The following is a 24,992-nucleotide window of genomic DNA, read 5'->3' on the forward strand; positions in this document are numbered from 1 at the left end:
AGGTGGGTTGAGGAGGACCCTGCCCAGCAGCTCCTGAGCCCTTTGGAGGGAGGGAGGGCAGGTGTGGGGTCATAGCTCAGCATGCGGATGGAGGCCAGGAAGGAACCACAGTGAGGCCATGGGGAAGGAGTCTTGATTTGGGGCCACAGGAAAAGGGTGAGTGAGCTGGGCTCTTGCTCCCCTGTGTCTGCGGGAACTGCAGAGCCGAGTCAGGGTCAGGTCCTGGGGGAAGGTTTGTGTCTGCGCTGCCTGCCTGGGTGACCAGCCGGCCTGGGGGGTTAGGATGGTCCTTGGGGCAGGACCCAGGGTGACCAGGTCGGGAGGGGGCTGGAGAGTATGCAGTCTGGAGCGCCTGGCATTTACTCCTAAGTGCCCAGGGATCCCGGGGGCAGTGGGATGTTGATGGCGTGGGGTCCCCAGGGACCCCCAGTGTGGCAGGGTGGCGCAGGCGCCATCCCCTGTTCTCCTATTTCAGAGGCCACCTCCTTATCAGTCCCTTCCTCCTCAGGGCCCTGCCGGATGCAAGCACTTCCTCCTGCACCCTGGGGCCCTCTGTCTGCACTTCTCCCCCTGGCCCTGCATCCCTCTGCACCAGCCTGGCGTGGGCAGCCCCACTTTACAGACCGGGAAAGGCAAACCCACAGAAAGGAACCAGGCTCTGCCAGAGGCAGGCTCTGGTACTCCTGGTGTCAAAACGTTTGGGTCCTCACCTGTCTGGAACCCCCATCCAGCCCTTACCCCACCTCGGCATCCACCAGGCACTGGTTCCCGCACGCAGAGATGCACCATCTGGTCTTTACTAAGTTGAAAACAAATACAAAGGAAAGAGTCTGATACAGCAGTTTTGTTATTTGAATTGGCTACCTCTTAAGCTTAAAAAAAACCCACAACTCTGGTATAAGCTTGAATTTTTTAAACTTAAAGTTTTTAAAATTTTTAATTATTTTATATTTTCAGTTTTATGGATATATGATTGACATATAAAACTGTACAACATGGTGACTTGGCATACGTGTGTGTGGTGAAATGATCACCACGGTAAGTTCAGTTAACACCCATCATCTCACATCGCTATAATTTCTTTTTCTTGTGATGAGAACTTTTGAGATCTGCTCTCTTGGTAACTTTCAAATATATGACATGGTGTTGTTAACTTTAGTCACCGTGCTGTACGTTACATCCCCATGAGTTATTTTATAACTGGAAGTTTGTACCTTTTGACCCCCTTCACCTGTTTTAACCCATCCCCCCGGAACCCCTCCGGCCTCTGGCAACCACCAGTCTGTTCTCTGTATCTATGAGTTTGAGCTTTCTAGATTCCACGTATAAGGAAAATGAAGTAGTTTTTGTCTTCTTCTGTCTGACTTATCTAACGGATCTTAACTGCCTTCAAGGTCTATCCGTGTTGTTGCAAATGGCAGTATTTCCTTCTTTTTTATGGCTGAATTGTACACACACACACGCACCATGTCTGCTTCATCTATTCATCCATCAGTGGACACTTAGGTTGTTGCATGTCTTGGCTACTGTAAATAATGCTACGGTGAACGTGGGGCTGCAGATATCTCTTCAAGAGAGTGATTTCATTTCCTTCAGATTAATACCCAGAAGCGAGATTGCTGGACCATATGATAGTTCTAGTCTTAATTTTTCGAGGAAACTCCAGGCTGTCTTCCACAGTGGCTGCACCAGTTTACACTCCCATCAGCAGTGCACAAGGGTTCCCTTTTCTCCACATCCTTGCCTGCACTTGTTTCTTGTCTTTTTGATAATAGCCATTCTAACAGGTGTGAGGTGAGATCTCATTGTGTTGGTATTTTTTTTTTTAATGTTTTTATTTTTTGGCCGCACCACATGGCGTATGGAATCTTGAGTTGCCTGGCCAGGGATCGAAGCCACGCACCCTGCTTTGGAAGCGAGGAGTCTTAACCGCTGGACCACCAGGGAAGTCCCCTCATTGTGGTTTTGATTTGCATTTCCCTGCTGGTTAATGATGTTGAGTAGCTTTTCATGTGCCTGTTTGGAAAAATGTCCATTCAGATCCTCTGCCCATTTTTTAATTGGATTGTTTGTTTGTTTGGCTATTCTGTGAGTTGTATGAGTTCTTTATGTATTCTGGATATTAATGTTTTCTCCCATCCCACGGGTTATCTTTTCATTTGATGGCTTCCTTTGCTGTGCAGAAGCTTTTTAGTTTGATGTAGTCTCACTTGTCTATTTTTGCTTCTATTGCCTTTGTTTTTGGTGTCAAATCTAAAAAATCATCGCTAAGGCCTATGTTTTCTCCTAGGAGTTTTATGGTTTCGGGTCTGTGTTCAAGTTTTTAATCTATTTTGAGTTGATTTAAAGATCTTTTAAAGTGAACATTTGAGAAGCCAAGTGACGCTTCTTTCCTGTGCTCCGGGGGTTCCCCTGGTCACTGCTTGGGGACCGTCGCGGCTGCCCCTGAGCCAGTGATGCAGGTGAGAAGCAGGCGGCCTGAATGCCCGCACCCCAGGATGAGGGGGTGACATTTGGGGATGGGCGACAGGTACAGACAGCTGTCAGTCACCCCAGGACGTCGGTGCTCATTTGCTCCAGAAAGTGGCAGCTACGGCTCTTTCTTGGAGCCTCCAGCCTTCCTGCGGTCAGTTGGCTGACACTCAGAGAAGAGGGGAGAAGTGCTGGTGAACGTTTATGTCTGACTGTGTGCCAGGCACAGCCACGGAGCCTGTCATTTGCACTGTCTCGAGTGATTCAGTCTTCCCCACCGTCAAATGCAGTGCTTTTCTTCCTCTTTTACAGACAAGGAAGCGGAGAAGTGAGGGTTTTGGCAGCTTTGCTCAGGTCACCCAGCTAGTAAGAGTGGGAGCCAGGAACGATCTCTGAGTCTGCCTGAAAGGAGCCAGACCCGGAGGGCAGTGGAGCTCCGTGGCCCAGAGTGGGGGGGTCCAGCCTCGGAGGCCACGCTAGCCAGTGGGTTGGAACAGGCTGGGTGGGCCCAGGGATGCTGGGCACCTAGGAACCGCACACTCGCTCAATGCCTGGTACATGTCTCTGGGCCTGAGGCTGGTGCAGGCAGATTTCATCAGCCAGACTGGAGTCTGGGAAAGTGCCAACCTCTCTGGGGTTGCCCAAGGTAGGAGCACGAGGCTGGCCTGTTGGGACTCCGTGGATTTCACGGCGCTTCCCCACTGCCCACGGCAAGGAAATGGGGTGGCATTTCAGTCCTTCCTGACCTTCGGGAGCTCCCAGCTCTCAATCCCAGGGAATCGGGCCCCTCTGGTGCTCTCTCAGAGCCCAGGGGCAGGTGGCGAGCGGGCATTCACCTGCTGATGGGTCTGGATGCTGCGACTTGTTTCCAGTTCTCAGAATATCTGTGGCCGCACGAGGCCAGCTCCCCTGGGACTCCTGATGGAGGTGGTGGTCCTGGGAATTTGTCCATTTTCCAAGGGGTCGGAGCCCATGTCCTTGTGCTCATTCAGCTCTGCTGGTCGTTGGCAGTCCTGGAAACCAGGAGGGGCAGGTGCGCTGGGCGCCCCACAGCCGGGTCGCCTTGCTGCCACGCTCACGACCTTTGCGGAAAGTCCCCGCCACCCGCCCTTCCTGGTACCTGCCAGGCCGGGTGCCTGCGGCCCTAGGGCAGGAAGGTGGAGACACGTGGAAACACGACCCTGCAGCCCCTTGTCTGGCTGTCAGATCAGCACCCACCCTGAGCAAACACACGGGAAGTTCTTTTTCCTTCTCTGGGAGCCGTCGGGCCCTTTGGAGGACCTTCTGCCCCTCCCCGGGGTTGCTGCTGTTCACAAGCGACGTCCTTCCCGAGGCTCACCCTGCTGCTTCTCCCCTCCCGCCCAGGATCATGCGGCCAGATGACGCCAATGTGGCCGGCAACGTCCACGGAGGAACCATTCTGAAGATGATCGAGGAGGCAGGGGCCATCATCAGCACCCGGCACTGCAACAGCCAGAACGGGGTGAGCGTCACGTGGAAGACCCCGGGCCCTGGGGGCCTGGAGTCCCCTCTGGCGGTGCCGCACCCCTGTCCACTGTCGGGTCAGGAAGGGAGTTTGGGTGGAGGCCAGGCCTGGAGCCTTCCCCGCCCCGGTCCCTGGGCCTTGGCGGGTTTTGGGAAGCTCCGGCTCTGGACTGCGGACCCCTTGCATTGGCAGTTGGTTTGGGGCTCAGCGAGGAGGGGTGGGGACCTCCAGAAACTCAGCTGAGAGCTGCCAGCTGACAGAGCCACCTTTCCAGCCCCCCCGCTGTGTTCAGGGAGAGTCAGCTTCCTGAGCCCCCGGGGGCCCAGCCCCCCCAGAGCCTCCATGGGCGACAGTTAATCCTGGGTGTCACACCGCCTGGACCCGGACCCCTCCCCTGCTCCACTGACCCTGGGTCCACAGGCAAGTCTGGGCTCTCCCCTTGGTGGCTTCCGGGCCGCAGAGGCCCGCACAGACTCCTGCGATGTTGCCGGCTCTCCTCCCGCCGCCCAGACAAGGCCAGGCTGGTGGCTTTAGGCTTCAGGGCAGCTGCGGGGAATTCAGCCCGTCATCTCCTGCCCGGCCCCCAGCCCTGCGGGACCTGTCGTTCTCTCTGAAGACCCCCTCGGGTGCTGGGGGAAGGAGTCAGTCTTGTACCCCAACTGCCAACTCGGCACCGGGCGGGCACGGAAGAGACTCCAAGGAAGCCTGAGGCCTTGTGCACCTGGGGGCCCCAGCGAGCCACTTGCTGTCCCATTGTCCTCCAGGCCCAGAGGCCGATTCCACGCCCGCGCAGACTGTGCATGTGCGCATGCGTGTGCACGTGTGTAGACTGAACCGAGCCGGGTGAGTGTGTGTGGGTGGACGTGAGCCTGGGGGCCTTCACCTGGGGAGGAGTGAGAGTGGGTTGGGCTGGGGGCCCTCCATGTGAGGAAGGGGCTCTCCCGCCTGCTAAGAGTTCGCCCTTGAAGTTCTGGGGCAAACCCGGCCACGTTCAGAGAGCGCCCTCTGGTGGCTGTGAGGACCGGCCTGAGCCCGAGGGGCCGGGGCTGAGGTGGGGGCCCGGCCCCTGGTAGACCCTCCGAGAGGGGGACGGTGAGGGTCCCAGCCAGGCCTGGCAAGAGAGGCTGGACGCTGGGAAGGAAGAGCCCCAGGACTTGGGAGGGAGGGAGGCCAAGTGGGTGACAATGCCCTGGTAACCGCCAGAGTTCAGTGACCACCTAGGGTTTTGCAAAGCTCTGTAGCATTTAGCTTGTGTCGTCCGCACGACACCCCTTAGAGGTCGAGGTGGTTATTGTATTATCCCCACTGCACAGATGAGGAAGCTGAGGTCCAGAGAGCTTGGATACTTGCCTGAGACTTATTTGTTCTCACTCGTTCCCCAGAGTGAGCCTGGGTTGCAGGTCTGGCCTGTTGGCCGGGAGATGCCTCTGGGCTGGTGGCCCCAAGATAGCGATCTGGAATCCCAGGCTCAGGAAGGGGGCGTGAGCCCCAGGCAGCTCCAGGGGGCTGAGGCTGGCCTCTGAATGGCTCTGCTGGGGCTCTGGGTGCGCCGGGAGCACTGCCACCCACACTCCCTTGGTGGTCTCATCCAGCCTGTGGCTCTAGTACCACGACACAGCCCCGAGGTCCTCTGTCCAGCTGGTGCCTCTTAGCTGGCTCCCCCTGGATGCTTAATCCGCCCTCGACCTGGATGGGCCCCAAAACACACTCGGGGCCCGCTCCCAGGCTGCTTCTCCCACGGCCTCCCTCTCCTCAGTAAATGGCCTCTGGAGCCTCCGTTGACCCCCTCTTCCTCCCACCCGTGGACCCTGGCATCCAGTCCCATTGGCTTCACCTTGTGGATAGTTCCAGGTCCGAACACTGCACACCAGCCCCACCGCCATCTGGGCCGAGCCACTGCCGCTTCCTGCCCAGATTGCCTAACAGCTTCCTAACAGGCCTCCCTGCCCCTGGTCTGCTGTCCAGTAGCAGCCAGAGAAACCCATCCTGTGTGAAGTCAGGGCACGGCTCCTACTCCTTCCCCTCGTCACGCCCCTGGGCCACGCCAGCATTCCTGCCCCAGGGCCTTTGCACTGGACCTTTCCCCTGCCTGGACCACTCTTCCCCCAGAGACCCACGTGTCTCCCCCTTCCTTCCAGTCTCTGCGTAAATACGATCTCCACGTCCCCGACAACCGGCTCCCTCACTGCTCCCAGCTCTTGTCCACAGCACTGTCCCTCCTGGCACGCTGCGTTTTGCTCATTTAGCTCTGGGCTGCTTCCCCCACTAGAATGTAAGCCCCACCAGAGCAAGGACTTTTGCCCGTCATTTCCCTGCTGGATTCCCTTAGCATCTAGGCCAAGGTCTGGAACGCAGTAGGCTCCCATTAGCTGTGTGTCTGGAGTAGTTGTCTGCGGAGAGCTTCTGTTTAATGCACACTTACGATGCACCAGTGGCCACACTGCGTGCTTGACCTTCCTTACCTGGGGAATCTCCTTAACCCCACTTTGCAGGTGAGGAAATGGAGGCCCGGAAAAGTCATGTGGCTCCCAAAGGTCACAGAGCTGCATCCTCTGAGTGGGCATCAGCCGAGAGGACCTGGGTGGGTGAGGGGGCAGGTGCAGCTCACATAACAAGAGCAGTAGGAGTTAACTCTTTCTGGACCTTGATCCCTACGTTTCTGTGAGAGCAAGGCAGCCCACCCCTCCTCTCCACACAGCATCCACTTGAATCCTGGCGGCAGTCACTAGTACCATTTATTATCTGTATTTTGCAGAGAGACCAGGTCAAGAGCTAGTGCCAGAGCTGGGATTTGAGTCCAGGGCGCAGACCTGTTTCCTCTGGCTCTGCTTCTGAAGCTGCTGTCCCAGCTCAAAGCCCCGTGGCCCCTCAGGAGCTCAGGCCCGTGGTTTTCCAGGCATCTGTGCCCAATGGGCAGTGCGACTCAGGCTGCCTTCGGGAGCATGGCAGAGGGTGCTTCTTGGGTTAGATGCTGATCAGACCCTCATGGCTGCTTCCCGGGTCGGGGCCGCTCCTCCTAGTTTACGCCCCGAAGCAGGGACTTACGGGTGTGTCTGAGCCGCTGGGAGCCACAGACACCTACAGCTCGGAGACGCTCACACTGAATAAACATTTGTCAGCCTGTGTTTTGAATTTCTGGGTCACACAGGTCTTTATGGAGTGCCTGGGGTGGCCCGCTAGGTCTTGGGAAACGGCAGTCAAGTTGGAGCTGCCTGGGTCCCAGCCTGTGCCGTCCACACCCAGCTGGACATGGATTCAGCAGCAGCCTCCAGTTCCCCCGGGGTCGCCCTGCCCTCCCCTCTGCCTGGGGTGTCTGCACCCCACACCTTCTCCTGCCTGACACCTCAGCATCCAGGTCTCAGCCCCTCACCTGCAGCTGCCCCTCCCACATCGGCACCTGAACCCCACTTCCCACCCCCCACACCTCACGCTGCCCTCTTCGGAGCACCTGCCACGTGCTTATCTGTCATCCGTCCCCCAACCAGACCCCAGGCCAGGGGCAGGCACCGAGTGCAGGGCCTGGCTCCATAGATGCCACCACAAGTGAAGGAATGCCTCTGTAGCCTTAAAAAGGCTGGGGTCCATCTAAGGCTCAGATGTTTAAAGGCAGAAGAAACGAGCTGCATTTCCATTTAAAATATTAACTAACGTATAGGAGTGTTACCTGTGTGCGGACATATCCATTCCATAGTTTAGCCACCCTTCAACAAAGACAGCTCCTTTATTTCGTTTTGGGTCTTGCAGGCGGAGCTTGGATAGTTCCAGAAGTGGCCCAGAGGCTGGCCCCACATTCTTGCCCCCCTCACTTCGCACTTGCCTTTCCAGCTTTCTGCCAGTGGGTGGCGCTGTAGCCACACAAATGTACTCGGGGTGACGCCCAGCAATTCCCTCGCATTGTTTTAGCGTCAGGGGTGACACGTCTGTGTGGGGCGGGGGCGGGGGGACAGGGCCCCGGCAAGTCAGAGGGGGGACGCCACAAGCTGCACTTGCCTGCTCAGCTCGTGCTCTGCTGCGTTGAGAGCTGATTCCAGGACATTTATAGGAACAGAAACCATCAGAGGACCCCCGTGTGTCTGAGGATCTCGGGGGAAGGGGTGAAGATGGAGGTCCCCAGGCGTCCCTCCAAAGAGACAGGTTCTGTGGGTTTGGGGCGGGTCAGGGAATTTGCATGTTTGCCAGGTGTTAGGTGAGTTCTCGCGCAGGTGGGAGAGCTGTGCTTTGGTGCCACAGGTGGTGGCAGGTGGCCGGTGGGAAGAGTGCAGACATGCCAGAGCTTGAACTGACTGTCACCTACAAGCTTAATATCTCCAACCCCTGCAGAAGGGGTGCTGTGGGGACCAGCTGGAAAAGTGAAGTCCAGCGCTGGCACGGCACCGACAGGCCCTTGAGAGTGGGCCCATCTGCTCCCTGCTCCCCACCCAGCCCAGGGGTACCCATGCTGTCCAGTGTCCTAAAAACCCTGATTGGTTTCTGGTAGAAAGTCCAAAACGTGCCAGGTGCTGTGTTTGGCAGTGAAGATCCACGGTCCTGTGGCTCACACGTAAGATTGTCTTTTGTGTCTTTCGGTTAGCATGGATGAAAAGGAAGCTGATTCCATAATATATGAAGAATTCATACAACTCAACAACAAAAAATAAACAACCCGATTAAAAAATGGGCAGAGGAACTGAATAGACATTTTTCCAAAGAAGATATACAGATGGCCAACAGGCACACGAAAAGATGCTCAACATCGCTAATCATCAGGGAAATGCAGATCGGAACCACCATGAGATCTCCCCTCACACCTGCCAGAATGGCTGTTATCAAAAAGACAACAGATAACCAGTGTTGGTGAAGATGTGGAGAAAAAGGGGACCTCATGCACTGTTGGTGGGAATGTAAACTGGTGCGGCCACTGTGGAAAACAGCCTGGAGGTTCCTCAAAAACTAAAAATAGAGTTGCCATATGATCCAGCTATTCCACTTCTGAGTATGTATCCAAAGAAAATGAAAACACTAATACGAAGTGGTATCTGCACCCTGTGTTCATGGCAGCATTATTTACAGCAGCCAAGACATGGAGCAACCTAAGGGCCCATTGATGGATGAGTGGATAAATACATTATGGTATACACACACACACAAACACACAATGGAATGTTACTCAGAGGTTAAAAAAAAAAAAAAAAGATGAAATCTTGCCATTTGTGACTACATGGGTGGTCCTTGAGGGAATGATGCTAAGTGAAATAAGTCAGATGGAGAAAAACAAATACCTGATGATTTTGTTCATAGGTAGAATATAAAAGACAAAAAATAAACGAACAAACCAAAAATGCATAGATAGAACAAGGCAGTGGTTAGCAGAGGGGGGTGGGGGAGTGGCCCAGGGGCAAAATGGGTAAAGGAATCGACTGTCTGGTGATGGATGGAAACTATACTTTTGGTGGTGAGCACGCTCTAGGGTATACAGTAGAAATATAACGTTGTTACACAGGAAACTTACACAATGATATAAACTAATGTTACCTCAATAAAAACTAAACGTAAAAAAAAGCTGATTTTCAGTGCTGGTGCGGGAGTGCTGGGGCCACGTCAAGCACTCTGCCCTTCTGCGAAGCACTTTGGGAACACGTACCGAAATGTTTGTCCCTTCCACCCTGGAAACAATCCCCAATACTGAAAATGACTTAACTAAAAGGACCCTCATCACAGGGTTATTTATAATAAGAGACAGCTGAGGTTGATACAAATCTAACAACGGAAGAATATTTTATTTGGCCGTTAAGAAATATCTTTGCAATGGAGTATCGTGAAGTGGAAGTCGTAGAAAGTGTCAAGAAAAGAAATGAGGGAGTAAGTGCCTCACTTTCATAGAATGTGAGCTCCCATGTGGATCCCACTGGACCCCACCTGCACGTGCTGACTGGCTGCGTCCATCCAGTTACCCAGGGGTCCTGGGTGGCCAGGGACATACACCTTTTTGTTCCTTTTGAATTTTGAGTCATGAGAATGGGTTGCCTATTTGAAGGATAAATAACATTTAAAAAGAAGAACTGTGATTTCTAAGAGCTTGTCACAACACGGGCAGGTTATTTTTCCTCCTGTTGAGTGAAAAAAGCAGATTGTGAAAGTGTGTAAGACTATATATGACGGCTATACATGACTGTAAGTGACAACTGTCTATGACTAAAACTGCAAAACAAGGAGCCAGACAGCCAAACAAGTGAACCAGTAAAACCCCTGTTCTTGGGGCAAAAAGCCTGGAAAGAAAGATCCCCAAATAGAAACCATGGTTATCTCTGGATGGGAGGAGGGATCTTCCCTCCTCTGCCTCCTTTTCTGTACTTCCCAAATTTTCCATAATAAGTATGTATGCCTTTTTCCACGTTTCATTATACAAGTAATACGTATCTTTTGTAGAAAAGTCAGAAAAAAGAAACAGGCTGCTCGGAACCCCACCACTCAGAATCGCCTGTATCAACTGCTTTGCCGGGTTGCCCTCGGGCAGTGCCTCTTCTCCTGGTTTTGCACGTAGGAGTGTGTGGTGGCAATAACTTGCGTTACTTTAACAGTGGGGAAAAAACCAAGGGCCGTTTTGGGGGAGCGTGTCCAGGGTGGGGCCTCGTGGGAGGCTGACCCGCCTCTGGTCTTTGCAGGAGTGCTGTGTGGCCGCCCTGGCCCAGGTGGAGCGCACGGACTTCCTGTCACCCATGTGCATCGGCGAGGTGGCCCACGTCAGTGCGGAGATCACCTACACCTCCAAGCATTCAGTGGAGGTTCAGGTCCACGTGATGTCCGAAAACATCCTCACAGGTAACTTCCTCTTGCTGAGCCCGCGTGCGGGGTTGGGAACAACGGTGACAGTAGAAATAAGGCAGCAGCCGCAGCCCACGTCCATTGAGGGCTGACTGCCCCTGGATGGTCCTAACACTGTCTGTGGCTGACCTCCCTGCACTTCCGCCTCCACCTGTGAGCAGGGACTTCTGCCGTCCTCGCTTCGTTTGCAGACGGGGAAACGGGGGCGCAGACGAGTTAGGCAACGAGCCCAGGGTACGGCCCCCCTGCCTTCCTGGGGAAGAAGGGGCCTGGCGGCCAGCTGGTCCAGGCAGAAGGCTGGAAACGGGCTGGGAGGGCGCATGCCGCCCTCCGGACCCCCTGCCGTCTCCCCAGCCCCCACCTTGCCCTTCCCTGCACGGTGGAGCTGCTACCCCTTGGAAGCTGCTGCCCCTTGGAAGGCGCTGCCCTGGCTTCTGCTCTGCTCCCCTGGGCCCCGCAAGCCAGGCCTAGGCTGGAGCTCCCTGGGCGAACCTTTGACTCTGCTTTGATCTGAATATTCTCTTCCTCGGAGTGGTAACCATGGAAACCCCTTCTCACCCTCCCACTGGGCACTGCAGGGGAGTGTGGCTTCGGTTCACAGTCGCTGCTTTTTATAACGGAGATGCTGAGGCAGGCAGGCCCCTTGGGCCCCTCACTGCCCACTGCCTCGTCCCAGGCCACCCGCTGTCGCACCCAGAGGAGAGTCCGTGCTCATTCTAGAGGAAGGAGCTGCCTGGGTCCTTGTGCCTCCTGCCGATGCCCTCTCAGCCGTGGCTGCCTGCAGAGCGCTGTGCTCAGAGATCTTTAACGGGCTCCAGGCTTCTCCCCGACACGGGCCAGGAGCTCAGTTATTCATCTGGAGCATTGCGGTGACCGCAGCAGGCCCAGCCACTGCACAGTGAACGATTAAGCCGAGCCGCGGCCTGGGGCGGGGGTGGGGGGTGGGGGTGGGGAGCGGTCAGTGGGCTTGTGCCCCATGTCCTGCGTCTGTGGCCTGAGCCCGGTCTTTGGCAGAAAGCTCTGGCATCTAAGGGACCTTGGATGCTGGTCTCGGGCTGTGGCACAGAAAGGGGTCCTCTGGCCCTGACTCCCCACATTGGGGCTGGCAGCCCACTGGGAGGAGGCCCAGGGCGGGGCGGGGGCGGGGGTGGGGCGGGCCCCTCCTTCCATCCCCCCTCCCCCCTCCCCCCTCCACGTGACCCAGCCCTGCTCTCCTGGGCTGTGCTGGGGGTTGAGCCTCCCTGCTCCTGACACAAGAGGGGAAAGGGCCGTGCTTTCCCGTTGGCTCACGACAGCCGCGGACTCAGTCACTGATGAGTGAATGAATGAAGGAGTGGATGAGTCAGGAAGATTTGGGCCTCTGCGCTGAGGGGAAGCGGGCAGAGGGCCTTGTCTACAAGGATGTGCCCCAGCCTACTTTCTGCGGGATCCCCCCTCTGGGGGCAGGAGCGGGCAGGAGGCAGGCAGCGCTTGCCCAGAGCTGTGGTGGCAAGATGACAGCCCCCACCCCGCAGTCAGGATGCTCTGCACCCGCCAGTGTCCCCAGCCGCCCTGACCCTGAAGGATGGACACGCAGAGCCTGAGCTGCCCCGAGAAGAAGAGAAGTGACTGAGGAGCACGGGCTCCCGGGACAGCGGGCCGGGCGTTGTGCTCGTGAGAGGGACCAAGCTCAGAGCACAGGGGCGCCGGCCAGCATTGCCCAGCCTTTCGAGATGGGGTGCGGGGGGCGAGGCCCTGGGAAGACCCCAGGGCCGGATCACAGGATGGGGACGGCGAGACCTGGAGCCCTGGGGCTGTGCCTTCTCTACACGTCTCAGTCACCTTGCCCGCCTTGCCCTGGAGCCCCTGCTGAAGGGCCGGGCGCCCCCTCCCTTACTCTCACATCCGGGTGCCCCTCTCTGGGTCTCAGCACCGTGTCTGTGCATCTCTCAAACTCTCTCCATCTTTCCATGTTTGGATCTGTGTGAGTCTCTTTTACTCTGGGACCCTGTGTCTCGAGGCCTTCCTGTCTTGATGCATCTCTGCCCACGTGTCCACGAGGATGGGAGCCCTACGAGGGCAGGCGATGTGGCTGCCTGGTCCGGGGCAGGGCCACCCAGCAGGTGCTCTGTGAACACGGGCCAGGTGGGCGGGTGGACTCGGACAGGTGGGGAGACCGGGCTGGGCGGACAAACAGGCAACCAGGCTGAACCCTGAAGCTGTTCGTGTGCCGTCTCCGTGTTTTGAGACCCCAGGGGGCAGAGCCCCCGTTCTGTGCATCCCCCTCGCTCGGGGCCTTGCCGCCTGCCGTGAGGCAGCCGGGCGAGCATGCGCCCAGGCAGACAACCAGCAAACCTTTGCTCATTCAGCAACTGTCAAAATATTAAGCTAACTGGGACGTGATTGCTGCGAATCACTCCAGAAAATAGCTGGGAGCTCTCAAGATTTCAGAATAGATGTTTTTAGCACTGCACTTGTCTTTTGATGGTTTTATTAAATGATAAAGTACAATTAGCGTGTTTTGCCTTATTTGCTCCATGGTGTTCATTTGGGTCTGGAGGAGGGCCACTTGGGGTTTCCACGGAAACCAGCTTGTCAGGCTGGCTCTAGCTGAGTCAAACAGGAAATCTTTATTCCCCAAAGCAGGTTGTCAGATTCACTCTGTCAAAGTGCAGTGAAGATATTTTTCCGTGTTATTTGCCTGTGGTCCTGGTGGTGCCGTGGAGCCCGGGCGGAGCGGCGGACATCCTGGCATGAGGAGCAGGCCTGGGGCGCCAGGGGCCTCACCCTCTTTCTAATTGACAAGAGGGCTTGGCCAGGGCTTGGCTTGGTCCTTGGGGCTACGTTTAAGGGGAGGAAACTGAAGGCCCAGGTTCGCCTTGGGAAGGCAGGTCAGAAGGAACTGGTAGGAAGTGAGTTACTGAGGGGGACTTCAGGGCAAGCCCCCCGCCCCCGGGCTGCTCCTTGCTTCTCCACTTCCTCTCTCTGTCCTGCAGTTCTCCTGATAGCCACCACATTGGAAGAGGCAACTTCTAAAAGGCCTCCTTGAAAACACTTCTCTGAAATTACTGGGACCTGGGAGGTCCGGGTCTGTACTCAGAATGGCGTCGAGTTGCTGTGTGAGCCTAGGCAATCCCCTTGACCTCTCTGGGCTTCAAGCTCCTCCTGTACAAGTGAGGGGTGTGGACCAAGTGATCTCCAGGCTCCTTTGGCCCATGGTTTTCAGCCTAGACAGGCCTCCCGCCCTGACGGCACCACTCTGCCCTGAGGCTGGGCTTAGAGGCCCAAAGAAGGTTCTTTTTCCTGTCCTTCAGCCCAGAGCAGAAGCCAGCAGCCCACCGCCCTCTCTCAGCCCCCATTTGCAAGCTTCTGCATTGGAGCGCTGAGTCACCAGCAGCAAAAGTGTCTGGTGTGGCGCCTCCCACCTGGAAGGAGGTGGCCCTGGGGAAGGGAGGGGCCGCGGGGGCGGGAGCTGTGATGAGCCCACCCCATTGCTGTGCTCTGGGCTGTGGCCCCGCTGCCTGGGTGGGCTCTGCCTCCACCGCCCCTCCGCCTCAGGTCCATGAGCTGCTTCCTGTCCAACCGGAGCTCTTCTTGGTGGCCAGTCTGCCCCTCCCCACAGCCCTTCCCTCCCTCTTGCTCCGGAGGCTCCCAGGAGGCCTGCCTGGAGTCGGTGCCCTCCAGATGCAGGCCTTCCGAGTTAGAAAGTGCTAGAAAGCCGACAGGCCCAGGCCCCCCAGGCTTAGACCGCGTGACCTGCAGTCTTTCCAGCAGCCTCAGGGTGGGGGCAGGCTGGAGGCCATGCCTCTCCCCGGTCTGTGCCCACACGTGCACCTCACGGCTGAAGAAGGCCTTGGGGGTGGGGGCCAGAGGTGGCATCGGCCCTGCCTGCCCTGTGCCCGGCGCCCTGCCGGCTCCCAGCCATCACTCACGTGTTTGTCTTCTCTGAAGGTACCAAAAAGCTGACCAATAAGGCCACCCTGTGGTATGTGCCCCTGTCGCTGAAGAACGTGGACAAGGTCCTGGAGGTGCCTCCGGTGGTGGTAAGGAGGCCCCTCCCACTTCTCTTGGGTGGGTGGCAGGGGCCCGGGTCCTAGGAGAGCAGCATTGGGCAGGGCTGGGCTGCAGCAGGAGGCTCAATGGGAAGGGGCGTCCCTCCTGGGATCCTTCATGCTGGGAATGCCAGTGGGGGCTGGCCTGGGCCCCGCGGACACCCCTCCCAGAGGAGCCTGGCCGGAGGGAAGGCGGGTGACGGGGCTGTGCCAGGCATCCAGTCCTGGGGGCACAGGCTGGGACGTCTCTGCTTCAGCCCCGCTCTCTCCCCCTGCTGTGTCTGCTTCCTGCCTTGGTTCCTCTCATTTTGGTTTTGCTGTGGACAGAGGCATCTCTGGGTGAAGAGACTTGGCCATGTTCACTCCCGGGGGCCCCGCTGCAGGCAGGCTCGGGGGGCAGGCGTTTGGAGGGGGCATATTGGGCTGATAGAGGGATTTAGCTCCTTCCCTAACGGCACCCCACTCCTCCTCGTGTGGCTCTCCTGGCCCAGGATGTCCCGAGGACACGCCTGAGCGGCTCTCCCCGGAGGCCTGGTGCTCTGCTCTAACCCCTGTGAGGGAGGGCCGTTCTCAGAGGGCCGGGGCCTGGCTTAGCAGTGTCTGCCCTCAGGGAGCATTTTTCTGTGGTCGAGATGTCTGTAGAAGAAACTTTTAAGAATAATAAAACTGGGAACCAGACAGTTAGGAGCTGTATAGAGCAGTAAAAGGTCCCCAGCCTTTTTGGCACCAGGGACTGTTTTGTGGTAGGCAATTTTTCCGTGGAAGGGGGGATGGATGGATAGCTCAGGCGGTAATGCGAGCGATGGGGGGCAGCAGATGAAGCTTCGCTCTCTCACCCGCCGCTCGCCTCCTGCTGCGCGGCCTGGCTCTTAACAGGGGGTTGGGGACCCCTGGTATAGAGCACACGGAGGAACGGTCCCTGTCCCCTCCCCCCCACTGCAAGCCCTTCCCGCCCCGTCTCCCCCCCTGCGCACCTTCCTGTGGGCCTGGGTCACTTGGGGTGATGGGGGGCTTGCTCGTTGTGCTGCTGCGGATGTCAGCCCGGGGGCGTTCCCTGCCCTCTCCCTGTGCCAGCTCACATCTGACCTGGGACCCTGCCTGGGCCTCTATGGACGCAGTCCAGGCTCCGGCGGGGCGTTTTCCTGGGGGGCGACCAGCTGCTGGGCTCCAGCTGCCGTTTAGTCTAGACTTTAAAAAAGAATCTTGGTAGCAGGAGCTCTCTCCATGCAGAACAGGAAGTGTGCTTAGACCTTGGTCTGCATCAGGTTGGTGGTCCAGGGTTTGGTACCCTGAGGGCAGGGCGGTAGTGCCAGGAGCACCAGGCCAGCATCGGTGGCACCTGTCCCTCCACGTGTGAGGAGAGAGGGGCGCTCAGGGCCAGGGTGTGAGCCAGATGGTTCCCACGCTTCCCACCTGTTTGAGTTTTCTGGGGCTGCTGTGACACAGTCTGGGGAGCTTCAACAACCGAGTTCATTCTCTCCCAGTTCTGAGGCCAGAAGTCCACAATCAAGGCATGGGCAGGGCTGGGCTCCCACTGGAGGCTCTGCGGGGGATCCTTCCTGCCTCTTCCAGCTCCTGGGGGCTGCAGGCATTCCTTGGCTTGTGGCTGCATCACTCTCACCTCCGCTTCTCTTGTCATCTGGCTGAGTTCCCGTGTGTGTGTGTGTGTGTGTGTGTGTGTGTCTGTCTGTCTGTCTGTCTGTGTGTGGGGGTGCGCACGTGTCTTAACTAATTACACCTGCACAGACCCTAGTTCTCAAAAAGGTCACATGCACAGGTCCCACGTGGACAGGAATTTTGACAGGACGCCGTTCAACCCAGAACATTGGCCTTCAGTCCAGCCCACCTCTGTCTTTCTCTCTCTCTCTCTCTCTCTCTCCAGCTCTCTCTCCGTCTCTGTCTCTCTGTGTTCCCCCCACCCCGCCCCCCATTCTTCCTGGAGCTGCTCTCCTCTCTGCTGCTGGCAAGATGGAAATTGCATCATTTTCAAGCAGCACTAACTGAGGGGTTTTCAAACCCAAGAAGCAGGCGTGAGTCTGAGGCGCAGTGACGGTTCCCTTTAGAGATTACAAGCATGCTAACCCCTGCTTTCATCTTTCCCACTAAGCACTTGGTGTTAAATTAGCCACATCACATGTAAACACTCAGGCACATTATTTAACTGATCTAATTTTCAGATGCTACACAGTTTAGAAATCTCTAGCAGGCCATATCTCTGGTTTCAGCACCACATGGTGGATCTTAAGGGGTTGCTGCTGAAGGGAGATTCCTGGGCCAAACACATTAGCTTTTGTTTCCTTCTGGCTTCTCAGGGGCCCGAGTGCTGAGAGCCAGTGGGTTTTCAGCCAGTGCGGGGGAGTGAGGAGGGGCGGGTGGGCAGTGTCAGTCTCCGCTGTCCCTGCAGGGACAGGGCAGCTCTCTGTATCACCCCTCTCATCCCCTGCCCTCCGTCCCACCTTCTGGCGGAGACCCCGGTAGCTTTCCCATTCCCTTTGTTTTAGCCGAGTTTGATAAGACGTAAATATCCACTCTGCCCGTGTTAGAGGCGAGTGTCGGAAGCCTCCCATCGGGTGCAGAGCGCTCCAGACGGGAGAAGCCACACGGCTCCCAGCCGCAGCCATTGCTAATGTTTATTTTGCACTTTCTTCCCCCCACACATGCTAGGCCCACGTATAAGCCTTCAGTTGATTTGAACTGTTTTCGTTTCATCATTTCATTTGAAATGTTTCATTCTGCTCTTTTCATTGGCACGGCCCAGCTGAGTCATGCGATATCGGGTCCTGGAAAGCTCGGGTCTGGCTCTCATGGGCATTTATGCTCAGGTGCTGGTAGCTCGACCATCCGACTTCCTTATGTCCTGCCAGCATCCCCCTGCCGACCCCTCACAGGTAGCAGTCATTTATTAAGAACACATACGTCTCTCTGTCTACGTGTGTCTCTTACGTCTCACACATGCACATATACTACACACAGGTTGATCATACGTATATCTCACACGTACACGTACATAGATATCTCACACACAGAACACGCATCTCACACACACACACACACCCGCTGTCACACATACATGTGCGTGTGTGAACCGACCACATGTGTGTGTCTCCCTGGGGGAAGCCCACCTCCCCCCCTGCAGTGTCACTCAGTGAGGACTTTGTCACTTTGCTCCACCTCTTCCCCCAGGGAACAGTGACCTCAGTGGCCCTGTGATGGAAAAAGAGACCCCTGAGGTGGCCGGGGACAGCTGTGGCCCCCGAGAGGCTGGGGGCCATTGGAGAGTGGACACTGGTTTTTATTGGTGTCTAAACATGAGCTTGAGTTAAAAGGCTCACACTGACTGTTGCCTTGGACGTTTGAGCTGAGCTGTCTCCTGCTTCAAAACAGCTGAGTTTGATGAGTCCATGGGGGTGAGAGTTGAGTGCCAGCCCATCGTCAGGATGTTCCCGTGATGTTGTCCCCAGATTTAAAGCCAGCAGGAGGCGTTTGTTTGTGAACAGGCTGCGTTTTCTTGGTCCTCGTCGCCCGTGTCAGGACCGGGGCCCTCGTCGGTCGCCGTGTGACTGCAGAGGTCTGAGGAGTGTGCTGGGCACGAGGACTTATTAGACTGGGGAGGTTGGCTCGCTTTTCAAAAATCCCTTAAAAAGGCATTTCTTGAGGACACGTAAGACATCCTTGAGTTTTACTAGAAAGGCACAGCACAAACTCTACACTTAGAGGCATTGCTCTGTGTGGTGGGACGTGGGGGAACCATCTGTTTATGGAGGAAGAGGCTTTGTCCACGGCGACTTGAATACTCACCATGCTTTGTTTCTTTTGAACAAACAACTCAGCTCCTTTCACAGCCTCCTTTAGAGACGGGGTCGCAAGCCCAAGATAATGGTAATTAAGCCACGGAATGTGTTCAGACCTGGGCAGTTTTGGAGCAGAGCCACGAGCAGGAAAAGCAAGATGTTTAAAAGCGGCTTCTGGAAGAAGGTCTGAAATCGCAGGGGGCAGAGAGGAGCACACGGGGCCCTGAGCCTGGCGGCTATTCTGCAGGCTCAGCAGGAGATGCGGGTAGAATGGATGGAAGGGCAGCAGTCAGAGCCCATCAGAAGGAGAGCGGCCAGGCAGGGGTCAGCAGGGAGGGTGAGGCTGGTCAGGGGGCCTGTGGACCCCGGGCCTGTCTGATGGATCCCAGGGTAGGGGGTGTTCCCTACACTGGGCCCCAGGACGGTGGGCACCAGAGGGCCCGACATTCTCCATTGTGCCAACCTTGATTGTCACCTTTATTTTTAACTTCTTGGGTCAGAACCCCCGTGATCCATTAGGAAAGCGTCAGGGGGGCTGTTTTAGCTTTGGTGGGTGTCAGCTGGCCAGGAGTCAGCAGAGTGAGGCTGCCCAGTGTTAGGGGCACACGGGGACCTGTTCCCTCCTCTCCCTGTTTGTGGGAGAGGGGGTGCAGCCTTCCTGGGGCTCCCTGACTCTGTAGTTCTATGTCCAGGAAAGAATCCCAGGAAGGAATGGGGTAGGTATAGCATGGTAAGTGGCTGAGATTGTCAGTATGATTTTTTTTATATACATTTATTTATGTATTTATTTTTGGCTGCATTGGGTCTTTGTTGCTGCACACGGGCTTTCTCTAGTTGCAGCGAGCGGGGGCTACTCTTCATTGCGTTGCGCGGGTTTCTCATTGCGGTGGCTTCTCTTGTTGCGAAGCATGGGCTCTAGGCGCGTGGGCTTCAGTAGTTGCAGCACGCAGGCTCAGTAGTTGTGGCTCGCGGGCTCTAGAGCACAGACTCAGTAGTTGTGGCGCACGGGCTTAGTTGCTCCGCAGCGTGTGGGATCTTCCCGGACCAGGGCTCAAACCCGTGTCCCCTGCATTAGCAGGCGGATTCTTAACGACTGCGCCACCAGGGAAGTCCCTGATATTGTTTTAATGGTCAAAAATTGGGAGCAAACTAAAGGCCCAGATACGATGGATCCATCACATAAATTATGCTAGGAGGATACAGTGAGAGGAGGAAATACCATGACTTTGAACTTCACATACAGCATGGCAGTACCTTTTATTTATACACGGTCATGAAAATAATTCTAGGGAGGACGTAACGCAAACATTTGACCCAGGCACTCTTGCAGGGGGAAGAATACATGATATTTTCCCCTTCTCTGTGTTTTCATTATTTATATTAAACATATACTATCAGAGAAAGAATAGATAGTTCCAGTCACAGAAAGGCAGCGCGCACAGCAGCCGAGCCTGGGGCCCGGACCTGACCCTCTCCCGTGCCCCCCGCAGTACTCCCGGCAGGGGCAGGAGGAGGAGGGCCGCAAGCGCTACGAGGCCCAGAAGCTGGAGCGCATGGAGACCACGTGGCGGAACGGGGACATCGTCCAGCCCGTCTTGAACCCAGGTAGGAGCTGGGGTGTGGGCTGGGGCCGAGGCAGCGCAGCCACTTCACGAGCGTCCTCTTCCTGGGCCGGTGCGTCCCCTGGTGCTGTCTCCTGGGACAGGCCCTGGGGTCCCGGGAGCACTGTCCCCTTGGCCCTGCACCTTGCAAGCCCCTTCCCAGTCGCACAGCCGACCATGGAGATGGGGGGACAACCCCGCAGGCCTCGGTGCGTCTGCTTCCGTAGAGTGCTGACCCGGAGGCCCCCGTGGGGAGAGGCCCTGCTGCCCAGGCAGAGGGACACACGCCTGGCCACGGAGAATCTGTCCCCCAAGTTCGCCTGAGAGTGTGTTCTGGACGGGATTTCCAGCTCATGAAAAAGACAGAAGGGCAGCAGCGTTTCCCACATTGTTGTTCCCCGGCCCGCCGCCCAGACGCGGCCTCAAGTTAGACAGACTCTGAGCGCCCGGGGCTGCTGCCTTCCGGTCTTCATCCTTGTGCCTGTAAGTCCGGGCTGTCGGCTTTAACAGGATGCGCCTCCACAGTCCAAACAGGTGAGGGAGGGTTCCCGAGTCCCTGCCAGAACACCGTGCAGGGCTGCGCCGGGGGGCCTTGGGGCCTGGCGCACATCACCCTCCTCTGCACACACAGCGACCACGTCTTACCGTGTGGAGAGTGGGCTGCGTGCCCTCAGCCTCCCCGTGTTGGCCGGGCTCCTGTGATGAGTGTCCACGTTCCATGTTGGGTCCCGGAGCGACTCCTCAGGGGCCCTGCACGCGGGTGCTGTGGCTCCTGATCTGGTCCTGGCCTGCCGCCTGAGCACTGGCCCCAGGGCGTCCCTCTGCTGCTCCATGTGCCCTGGGCTCTGCCCGCTTGCCGCTAAGGAGGAGCGCGGTGAGCTCTAGCGCGGGGGCTGGAGAAGCTCCGCCTGCCCGCCCGCCTGCCTTCCTGGCTGCAGCCCACTTTTGGCATCAGGGTGGGTGTAGGGGGTCGGGACTGGTGAACACCTCGCAGGCGTGCAGACTAGGACAGGACTTTCTGGGTTTCGGATTCTGTCGTTTATCGGGGGTGCGCTTGACGCCTCTGGCAGTGTCTGTGCGGCTTGTGTAGGGCTCCCCTCATGCTCATCCTTCCTGAGTTCCACCCTCACCTGCCCACAGTGAAGGCCAGGGCACTGGAGGTTGGTGTCCTTACTGTTCTGCTTTTTTATTTATTTTATTTATTTATTTTGGCTGCATTGGGCCTTCGCTGATGCACGCGGGCTTTCTCTAGTTGCGGCCAGCGGGGGCTTACTCTTTGTCGTCGTGCGCGGGCTTCTCACTGCGGTGGCTTGTCTTGTTGTGGAGCACGGGCTCTAGGCGTGTGGGCTTCAGTAGTTGTGGCACGCGGGCTCAGTAGTTGTGGCTCGTGGGCTCTAGAGCGCAGGCTCAGTAGTTGTGGCGCACGGGCTTAGTGGCTCCGCAGCGTGTGGGACCTTCCCGGACCAGGGCTCGAACCCATGTCCCCTGCATTGGCAGGTAGATCCTTAACCACTGTGCCACCAGGGAAGTCCACTGTTCTGCATTTTCAACAAACACCAAAAAAAAAAAAAAAAGGAAGAAAAGAAAAACCTATCGGTATAATAAAATGTTGCTGTTTTGATGAAACCGGATAAAGTTGTATCTTTTAACAATAAAATGTAAATAGACGGTAATCCACAGGCCTGCGGGCTCTTGTGATGACTCAAGTGTATCCAGGCCCTGGGACACATGCCACCATCAGGCAGCAACCTCAGGCCCAGCCTGTGCTTTCAGGAGGCAGGTCAGGCAAAGGCACGGAGGACTGCAGAGGGACGCAGAGGGGCCGAGAGGTCTCGGGAAAGGCACAGACTTGGTGCCGGGCGCGTTCCTGGGAGAGAGGCTGGAGCGGGCCAAAGGCAGCACTCCTCACCCTGGAAGACAGGTCCACGCCCGGTCCCTGGGCCCTGTGACTGTGACCTTATTCGCAGAAGGGGCCTTTGCAGGTGGTATCAAGTTAAGGACCTCAAGATGAGGTCGTCCTGTGTTACCCACAAACGTGGGGAGGGTCCCAAATCCAACGAGGGCCCCAAATTCTGTAAGAGACAGAAGGGTAGAGACAGTGTCAGCCCAAAAGCAGCAAAGAGGGGAGCTCGGAAGAGGCGCTGGCTGGCATCTGGGGGCTGGACCCACCTGTCCTTGGGTGGTTACTGGCCAGTGCTGGATGGAGGCTGGGGCCGGCTCAGTCTAGAGCTTTGAGAGGCATGAGGTTCATCCTGGTTTACTCCTTTGACTGACTGTCTGGGGAACTAAGATTACTCAGGGTTTTCAGTCAGTTTAAGTTCCTTCACTCATGAGATAATTTTCTGTTTGCCATCCTCTGATTGTAAATCTGATCCATAATATTTTTCAGGATCTGTTATTCTCTAATGATATTAATGGAAAGTGGCATTCTAAATCTCAAGATTTCTTGATAGATTTTTACAAGCTTTTATTTTTTCCTTTTCTGGCCCTAATAAAAACGCATCTTTGGGCTTCCCTGGTGGCGCAGTGGTTGAGAGTCCGCCTAACGATGCAGGGGACACGGGTTCGTGCCCCGGTCCGGGAAGATCCCACATGCCGCGGAGTGGCTGGGCCCGTGAGCCATGGCCGCTGAACCTGCGCGTCCGGAGCCTGTGCTCCGCAACGGGAGAGGCCCGCGTACCGCAAAACAAACAAACAAACAAACAAACAAAAAAACCGCATCTTTCTCAGCAATAGGGACTGGCTTTTAACCACTTCTTAAGGAAGTCACATATCCATTCTCTGGTCTTTTTGAATACTACAGTGTGCTGTTGTCACTGGGGTCTTCTAACACTCTCCCCGCTCCTGGAAGGACCCCCGCCCCGCCCTGATGAGGCAGGCTTGGCCCGAGAGTTGCCACCCGCCCCGCGCCGGCAAGGCCCTCTGGACCTGCCGCTCCCTGTTACTTTTGAAACCAGAATCACATTTCAGCCTCTGTGGCTGTTGCCTAGCAATCCCCACAAGGGGCCAACCTCCTCTTTCAGGTGTCTTTTCAGAGAGTCTGGGAGTTCTTTACAGGCCCAATTTTTCTTATTGTTTTTTCCATCTGATTAGACAAAATACAATTACCTTGAATTCTTCAACCCATGGCCATTAGTTGTCCAGCTTTAACCATGTAGGGACTGTTTGGCCACGTGACCCACCTTCTTTCTGGGAGCTGTTGGGTTTATGACAAAATCAGCCCTGGGACTTCCCTGGTGGTCCAGTGGTGAAGAATCCGCCTTCCAATGCAGGGACGCAGGTTTGATCCCTGGTCAGGGAACTAAGATCCAACATGCCACGGGGCAACTAAGGCTGCGCGCCACAACTACTGAGCTCGCACGCCTCAACTAGGGCCCGCGTCCCGTAAACTACAGAGCCCACGCGCTCTTGGACCTGCGTGCCGTTAACTAGAGAAGAGAAAACCCGCACACCACAACTAGAGAAAAGCCCGCGCACCACAACGAAGAGCCCGCGCGCCACAACGAAGAGCCCGTGTGCCTCAACGAAGGTCCTGTGTGCTGCAACTAAAACCCGACGCAGCCAAAAGTAAATAAAATAAATAAGTAAATGAAAATAAATCTTCAAAACCAGCCCTGCCTCTTCCCCGGCCTTTGTGTTTGAAGCAGTGTTCACCTCTAAGTCCGGTCCCCACTACCGGGACAGCCGGGGTCTTGGTGAGTCACACCCACCCTTCATTCCTGCTCAGGCCCTGGACCCTGCCTCCCTGAGGTCAGCCGGTGCCCGGCCACTCCCGCAGGCTGATCAGCCCGGAGCCGCCCCTAAGAGTGCTTGGTGCCCGTTAGGGGCTTGCGCTGGATGGGAGAGCCTTCTCCCCAGGGTCTGGCCAGGCCCCGTTCCCCCGCTCCCAGCAGCACTTGACCTGGGGGGCGTTGGGGGAGGCAGGAGGAGGAATACAGGGTCTGGAGCCGGACCTCTGGGCTTGGATCCCAGCTCTGCGCCATGGGGACTTAGCCCTTCTGTGCCTCAGGTTCGTCGGCTGCAAGCACGGAAGAGGGAGTTCTGTGCTCGTCTCTGGCTGCCCTGGGGACCTAACTCAGGTCCTGGACCTCATTTTGAAATCGCAGGTTCAAAGATTAGGCACTGCATTAGTCAAGGTCATTGTAGCTGCTTACGCTCTAAAATCCTAGCTCCTAATAACTCAGTAGAGGTTTATTTCCTGTGAACTCCTAATCGGGGGATCTCCTCCAGGAGGTGGGGACTCAGGATTCAGGCCCTTTGGTCCTGTAGCTCCGCACCTTTTATCAGGTAGCTCTCGGGAGGGGAAAGAGCAGGGAGGCCCCCCTCCCGGGGGTTTTGACGGCTTGGGCCTGGATGCAGCACTTCCACTCACTCTCCTGTGGCAGGAGAGCAGCCGTGCAGCGGAGGCTGGGAAACGCGCTCCAGCCGTACACGGGGGAGGGTGAGGAGAGGAGCTGCCCAGTCCTGCCTTCTGGTCACACGTGGTACACCTCACCCTCAAGGACAGCGACCTGGAATCCTGTCCAGCCCCACCATCCGTTCGTTAAGGCAACGCTGGCAGCGATCACGGATAAGCCCCAGGTGTCTGTGCCTTGCCCTTGAACTTCGAAGATCCTCTTCACGTTTCCCTGTAGTTCCCCTAAGAAACAGGACGTGAAGAACGGGGGAAAGGCCACTGAGGACAGGAAGTGCCTGATCCAGGGGCTGTGAACCCACAGACACGGTCCCACCCTGCAGAGCCCCGTTGAGTTACAGGCCACGGCCCAGGGAAGGAGGACCTGGGTGTTGGGTGCGTGGGTGTATTTTTTTT

The 24,992-nt window shown here is 56.6% G+C and overlaps 1 protein-coding gene across 2 annotated transcripts in view; it reads left to right on the plus strand.

Annotated features, from left to right (window-relative positions):
* ACOT7 (acyl-CoA thioesterase 7) overlaps positions 1-24,992 on the plus strand; it is a 90,683-nt gene that overhangs the window by 14,395 nt on the left and 51,296 nt on the right. For both annotated transcript variants that reach the window (XM_029229794.1, XM_029229795.1), the window contains exons 2-5: positions 3,838-3,955; positions 10,600-10,756; positions 14,690-14,781; positions 20,072-20,186. In XM_029229794.1, the coding sequence (XP_029085627.1) occupies positions 3,838-3,955; positions 10,600-10,756; positions 14,690-14,781; positions 20,072-20,186 (482 nt within the window). The remainder of the gene's footprint in view (positions 1-3,837; positions 3,956-10,599; positions 10,757-14,689; positions 14,782-20,071; positions 20,187-24,992) is intronic.

Source organism: Monodon monoceros, unplaced genomic scaffold, assembly GCF_005190385.1.
Source record: "Monodon monoceros isolate NGI ecotype Baffin Bay Population unplaced genomic scaffold, NGI_Narwhal_1 Super_Scaffold_18, whole genome shotgun sequence".
Taxonomy (NCBI): domain Eukaryota; kingdom Metazoa; phylum Chordata; class Mammalia; order Artiodactyla; family Monodontidae; genus Monodon; species Monodon monoceros.